At 36.0% G+C, this 7086-nt stretch overlaps 1 protein-coding gene across 2 annotated transcripts in view; it reads left to right on the top strand.

Moving 5' to 3' along the window:
- Positions 1-3101: 3101 nt before the first annotated feature.
- The window catches only part of LOC135704462 (protein lifeguard 1-like), a 29132-nt gene continuing 25147 nt past the window's right edge, over positions 3102-7086 (top strand). The window contains exons 1-2 of one of the 2 annotated variants that reach the window (XM_065225939.1): positions 3102-3182; positions 3266-3456. In XM_065225939.1, the coding sequence (XP_065082011.1) occupies positions 3283-3456 (174 nt within the window). In that variant the 5' untranslated portion in view covers positions 3102-3182; positions 3266-3282. Of the gene's footprint in view, positions 3201-3265; positions 3457-7086 lie in introns of both variants that reach the window. The other variant, XM_065225940.1, reaches the window with a different exon arrangement.

The raw sequence follows: 7086 nt of genomic DNA, 5'->3' as shown, positions 1-7086 counted from the left end.
AGCAGTTTGTATTTCTCCATGGGCATTCAACTACTCATCAACTCTTAAGAGTTACTAATTTAATTCGAACAAACAATGCTAGACATAGCATTCGACAGTGTTTAGTATGAAGGTTGCTACCGTTTTGTTTCATATCCAGCTTTCCATGCTTGGTAATGGCGGCCTGTTTGTATGAATATATGTATCCTATACTGTACTTTTTGACACTAACTGGAGGGCGTATGTTGTTCCATTTTCTTCTGTTCCTGGGAGAGAGAAAGTGAGGGATCAAAATCCGAACCTCCAGATAGTACAGTGAAGGATACATTTTTTCATACAAACAGGCCACCATTACCGAGCATGGAAAGCTGGATACCATACTAATCAATTTCGAGCAAGATAAATCAGGAGATAGCAAGAGCGAGGAATACGGTATAGGTGTAATCGTTACGAATTCGATAATGCTCATGGAAGTTTATTAGCATGTATCAGCTATACCATAGCAAAACGATATAGCGGCTCTAAAATTTTTGGTTTTGTTCCTTATCGCAAAATATTACACCCGTATTTTTTTTTGTCTAGGGGCTGTTCGTAAACTACGTAGACCGATTTTTAGAGGTTTAAGACCCCCCTTAAGGCGGTAACCATCATCGATCTGGTCATTACCCAATGAGCTGGATTACCGAGGTGAAGCAATTGACAATGTTCTGTGAGTGAAACCACTGTACGATACATGCAATTAGTGATGTCACTAATTGCGTTTACGTTGATTTTTTTTTGATTACTAATACAACCATATTCCACGATCTGCTTCACCTCTCTCTGTACCTCATTGGTCATGCCCGACATTCATGACAATTAATTAATTAATTTTTATTAGGGAGGCTTGTTCGCCTCCACTCATTCATGACACTCATATCTGCGCTCGTTTTGAAGCAGTTCCTGCTTTGCTTGCTCATGCGAGTGTATTGAGATTTTCACGTCCGGTTGTATTGGTGCTGTATGTGAGAACGTGTTAGTGAAAATCCGAAGAAATTCATATGAGAATAAACTGCCAGTTCTACTGTGATCTATCAAAAGTTCTTGGTAAAAAAAAATTGCCAGCTGATCGCAACTGTCTCGTGGACAGCTTTATTGGGGCGTGAGCCCGTTTAATTTTGCCAGCTTTGTTTGTAACTCACACAGCCGTGCCTGCCGAGTAGAACTTGGAATAGAGTTTGCTGACGTTTATCGTATACACGTTACGTCACGTATACGTATACGCAAAATGTTTTCATCGGGAAAAAAAACTGCATAGCGAAAAGTTTTCCTGATGAAAACAAATCACTGACACAATCACACTTTAGCAATCTCTATGCGTACGCATAGACTTCTCTGACGTTTGTGAAATGCGCAAATATTAGTGCAGAACTTGGGGAAAATTATAAGTTTTAGTGCAAGACATCCGTAGAATTCACCCAATTCATAAACGTCAGAGAAGTCTATTGTTTTCATTTTCTTCTGTCGTTTCGCTTTTTCTCATCAGAAGTCTTCAATATTTTCGTTGTGCTTTTCATCATCAGCAGTGAGGGTTACGTTTTGCCTGTGAGCAGCGACCATTACTGGTGATAGTCGTTTGCCATTAGCGTTGACGGCACCGCCGAAAAATCTCGCGTCACTTTTCAAATAGACCAATGCAACATATCCACCATTTTGAGAAAATCGAAGTTGAAGTTCGACAGATTATTATTTTAACTGTTTAAAAACAATACATTTTGCAATACTATTTTTAATGTAGTCAGTGTATAATAACGTTGAAAATTCAGAAGAAACGGTAAAATCAATTTTACTTTGAATTTCATGCTACAACATAGAAAAAACCACATAGGACGTTTTGACAAGTCGAGTTGTACATTGAACATGTTACATTGGACGATTTTTCTCAATGACATAATCAATGAGTGTTACACAGGACGTTTTGTCTACATGATACTAGATTCCCTTTCACAGATTTCAGAGTATAGTACCTAACTTTAGATTGGCCCCGCCTTTGGAAAATGAGCACCAATCATGTTAGGCAGTCCGAATGACCGAAGTAACAATCATGTACCCATCATTTTAAACTGTACATTGGACAATGTTTGATGAATGATTATCTTAAATAAATGAAAGTAAATTTGGATGAATGTTTTTGTATCACATACAATGATAGAAGCGCAATACTTTGTATCGCTTAACTCGATTTGTTTACATTTGTTACATTGGTCTATTTGAAAAGTGACGCGAGAAATCTTCTCTTCTAGCAAAGATTGACAGTTTCTTATGAGAATTTTCAGTGGAGTGAAAGGATAGTACGAAGTCCGCCATGTTTCACGCACAGTCTGACGTTTGATTATGGATTTTACTATTGGAGTAAAGAGCTACAGAGTCGCCGTCAACGTCAATGGCTCTACCTCTCACTGCGTGACAAAACCTTCTGTCAGCGATAGTCGGTTAATATAGAGTCGGTGTATAATGAGTCACGCCAAGAGAAAAACAGTTGAGCTCGCATCACGGTTTTCGAAAGATTCCAATTCTTTTCACTTGGCAACAGAGGACTTCTACAACAACTTCAAATGACTTCTAGCGAGAGAAAAAATACTGCGGCTGTAGTAAATCATTATATCAGTGATTTTGTCAAATTATCTTAACAAAAAATAGTAGAAATTCTCATTACTAATCATTACCGAGCGTATCCCATGACAATTTAACGCTCACTGCGTGTTTATGCTCATTTCTTCGATTATATTTTATATTTTATTGCAATACCTTTCGTGAACCTTTCATAGCATCGTAATGTTTATTTACTTTGCACGATAGGTAGCCGCTTTGACAGTTCAATAGGTAGACTTGGCTTCACTCTTGGCGTGACTCATTATACACCGACTCTAGGTTAATAGAGATTGCTGACGTTTATCGTACGGGCACTATTATTTTGAACGGTTCCTCAGTGAAGTTTTCATTTATACTTTATTTCACCGCCATGTCCTAATCTAAAGATCAATAACTATTTTCAGATCCTAATCATCAATACTACGGCGGTTATCCCCAGCAACCAGGATACAATCAAGGCGGTTTTCCACAACAGCCAGGCTATAATCAAGGTGGTTATCCATCTCAGCCGTACCCACCACAACAGGGTTATCCCGGTTATCCACCTCAGCCGGGCTACCCCCCTCAACCGGGTTATCCCCCTCAGCCAGGTATGGTGTTTGTATATTCAGAACTGTGTATGGAAAGTTGAACAATCTGATTTTTATGTGTGTAGGTATCGCGCCACAACCCATGTTTCAACCCTCATACCCTCCGCAAGATCAAGGATATATAGGACAACCAGCAATGGCCCCGGGTGGAAATTATGAACACTATGATCCCGAAGATCAAAGTGCTAAAGGCTTTGACTTTACTGATCAATCAATTAGAAGGGGATTTATTCGTAAAGTGTATTCCATTCTGACGGTAAGTATTACGAAATTCCCATCAAACTGTACTCTCAATCATTCAGGCAGAATGATGAGGCAGATGGCAGTTCATATTCATATGAAAATGATTCATTGAAGCTGAATGTTTTGCGCACTGACTTAAAGTGTGAAAAAGTGCGAGCTTCAGTCTAATGTCATAATGTGTTCGATGCACTTATTCCTTATCAGGAAATGATTAATTGATCGATATTTTGACTGTTAGTTCACAGCAAAAAAAAAGCAATTTTACGTGACAGGTAAACCAAAGCCATTTTAAAATTACATCGCTTCAATTTAATTTTCCATTAAAAGAGCATGATAAAACTCATAAAATTACATAAATTATTCTCCACGCGATGTAAAAACTTATCGAAGAACATCGAATTTTAAATGTATTTTTTTAAATTTACATACTCGTGTAAATTTAAATCAACAATTAGAAAGCTAATATGGCGGACGGACCGATTATTCGATCAGTTTTTTTTCTCCACCGCGTACAGCTCGAGTCGGAAAAAGTGTAAAGATGATGATGATGATGATGGTCCCCCAGACAACCAGAAGTCGTATAGCAATGTACGTAAAGTATCGTAAATAACTACAGTTTCAGTCAACATCGCATATAAGTATGACATACATCGCATTATGTTTAAGTTAAATCGTATAGAATGCAAATTTCCGACTTATTTACGACGAATCTTTTTTTCATCGTACTATATCACAAATTAAATCGGATTACATCGTAAGGTTTTTCAAATTGAATTTGTTATTACAGATTGAATCGTATATAATGTCAAATCAACTCGTTTAAAAAGAAATTAAAATTTGCACGTATATGGCCTCCACTTTTGTAGGTATAGGGCCTATTTTTGCATTCTATACGATTTGTTTGTTTGTATATATGTTTGTATATCACGAAAACAACTTTAAATATACGTACATTCTGGTTGTCTGGGCCCACCTCTTACCCCTACAAAGGTTTGAGCTGGACGATTTATCTTTAAGATAATTAAATATGACAATTTAACCAGACTTGCAAACAAAATAGAACTGGTTACAGCTACAGATATAAATTCCCTGTAGAGTTTACAGTTGCTTCACAGCGATATAAATGTTGAAAAGCTCAGGCGTCCACCTCTTAGTTCGCCTTTTTGTCCACCTAAAATATTCATAAGTATTACAAGCAATCAAGAGTTAATGAACAATCAACAAAGCATCCTATTACACTAGCAACCCGGCAATCTGATGCTATCATAATTTTCAGCAATGTCAGAAATGCTCACGAACCCCCAATATTTGCCAGAAAACTTACTACTAATTCAAGGTATCTTCCAAATGAGCTTCAAAATTGCATTTATTTATCAAATTTTAAATTCAGTCCTCTATATCCGTAATACGCGCGCGAGGCTCAAACCTTTGTAGACTACCGTGCGGGACCGAAATCCGTACACCTAAGCACGAAAGAATCATTAATGGTCAATACTAAATAATACTATCACATTATGCTCTGTATCACATCTTTTCCCCATACATTTATCTTTATTTTACCATTATTTGCAAACACCAGGTCTTAAAATTACCTTTAATTATAAGAAAAAGTATTTAAATTGCACATCTCTTGAATCAAAATCCGTACAGCGTTCTACGATTGAATCAAAATCCGTACAATTTTGAATCGAAATCCGTACACTGTGTTGAGGATGAATCAAAATCCGTACATGCATGTAAATCGATCTAAATCAATGAAAAAAAAACATGTCTTGAATAAAGTATTTATTTAGAAGTTGCTTGACTAGGAGTCCAAAACAGATATACTCGTTTAAATACACTAGTTTACAGCATATTTGAACGTTGTACGCTGATGGTCATTTCCCATGTAAAATCGTGCGCTGAATCCAAAAATGTAGTCCAATAAATCTCAGTAGGATAGATTTCGAGATATAGCTAAAAAATTAAATATCACTTTAAAAAAAAACCTGTTTACTAAAACCACAAATACCTCCGGCTGTAATGAAGTAATAATTAATATTTTAACGCCGAATTAAACGTGATAAAATTTGATTTCGATCATTACAACTTTTTTTTCCGTGAGAGTAATGGTAGAACCACAATAAACATTTTTATTTACATTGCTTAAAAAATTAGCAGAAATTCATTTTTTCTAAGGAAAACTTAAAAAAAAAACTATTAAATAATAACAATACCACTAATCTCACTGACAATTGATGTTTAATTGATCGAACGAAAAATCTCTTACCTCTAATTTAGCGTTAAAATAATTGATATTTATATTGTTGGATTCAGCGTACGATTTTACATAAAAATCATTCGTCAAAGGTTCAAGTTAATTTTTTTAACTAGTAATATCAGCGTTAGATTAATTGATGCTCCAATCGATTCAAAGGAAAGGTTACTGATTTCTTTTTATTTAAGAAGGTGACTGCTATGGATTTTTATGCTAACTAATATCATGCTTAAGGATTCATTTCCTCCAAATTTTATTCTATACCAGTGCTTTGGGTTAAATATTATTACTAGAGTTTACCTCCGATCACAACTTCGAGGTCTTTGAAATTTGACATGTGATAACGTGCAAGATGCGCCATACTTTGGAACTTGGGGGGCACTCCAGCTCAACGCTACAAAACATTATTAACCGGGACTAAACTGGGCGGTGTAGCTTGGACAATTTTGTCGAATCAATAATAGCAAACTGAATAGAAGACTGCCGAAACATCTTTAATACACCGATAATGGAAACGCTCCACCAACCCACTGGCATCAAGCGATAGAATAAGCGGTTCCTAAGATGGTAGCCCTATAATGGCGGATAAGTGAAAAAAATTCATCTAATGTAATTCGGTGAAAACCTTCAAATCTACAACTACTATTAGCTGGCTGTTTTATTTCGTCAGGTTCATCGACCAATTCAATGGATTGATTAATTAATGAATCACTTTCGACAAAATAATCATTAAACTTTGATGCAATTACTTGTTCTGACTGTTCTAATGTGCCATTAAATGTTATGGACCGCGGTTTGCAATTACTAGGTTTTAATAAAGATTTCAAAATTTTCCATTTTCTTTGCTATTCATGCTGATCAATCTTCCTTTGAAAATATTCACAACGAGTTTTCTTTATCGATTGTGAATACTTATTACGCGCGATTGTGTACCTATTCCAATGATTGTCATTATTTGATCTACAAAACTGTTTGTACCATTTGCCCCTTTTCCGTTTAGGACGCAAAAGATCCAAATTGTACCAGCTGTTCGAGTTTTTCAAAGAAACAAGCTTTTGCTCAACTAGTTGATTGGTACACGTTTTCAAAGCGTTATTAAGAACAGCTGTAGATTCATCTAAGTTACCGGCCGCAAATGGAAAATCCACGCTCCTCTCAACAAGATTCGAAACAGCTTGCTTCGAATATTTCCTCCAGCACTTCAATTTTACAAAATTATCGTTATCATTAACATGGTCTAAGACATTAATCACTAAGGTCTCATGATCGGTTATTCATGAATTCGAATTATGGCTATTCAAATGATTCGAATTATGGCTATCACGCCAGTTAATATTAAAATCACCAGCCAATATATTTAATTTACTAGAATAGAATCAAGGAATG

The sequence above is a fragment of the Ochlerotatus camptorhynchus genome, unplaced genomic scaffold, assembly GCF_037179485.1.
Source record: "Ochlerotatus camptorhynchus isolate MF236.1 unplaced genomic scaffold, CSIRO-AGI_Acam_v1.1 ptg000241l, whole genome shotgun sequence".
NCBI classification, from domain to species: Eukaryota; Metazoa; Arthropoda; class Insecta; order Diptera; family Culicidae; genus Ochlerotatus; species Ochlerotatus camptorhynchus.
The sequence above is the reverse complement of the archived record's forward strand: the minus strand, read 5'-3'. Positions and strand labels throughout refer to the sequence as shown.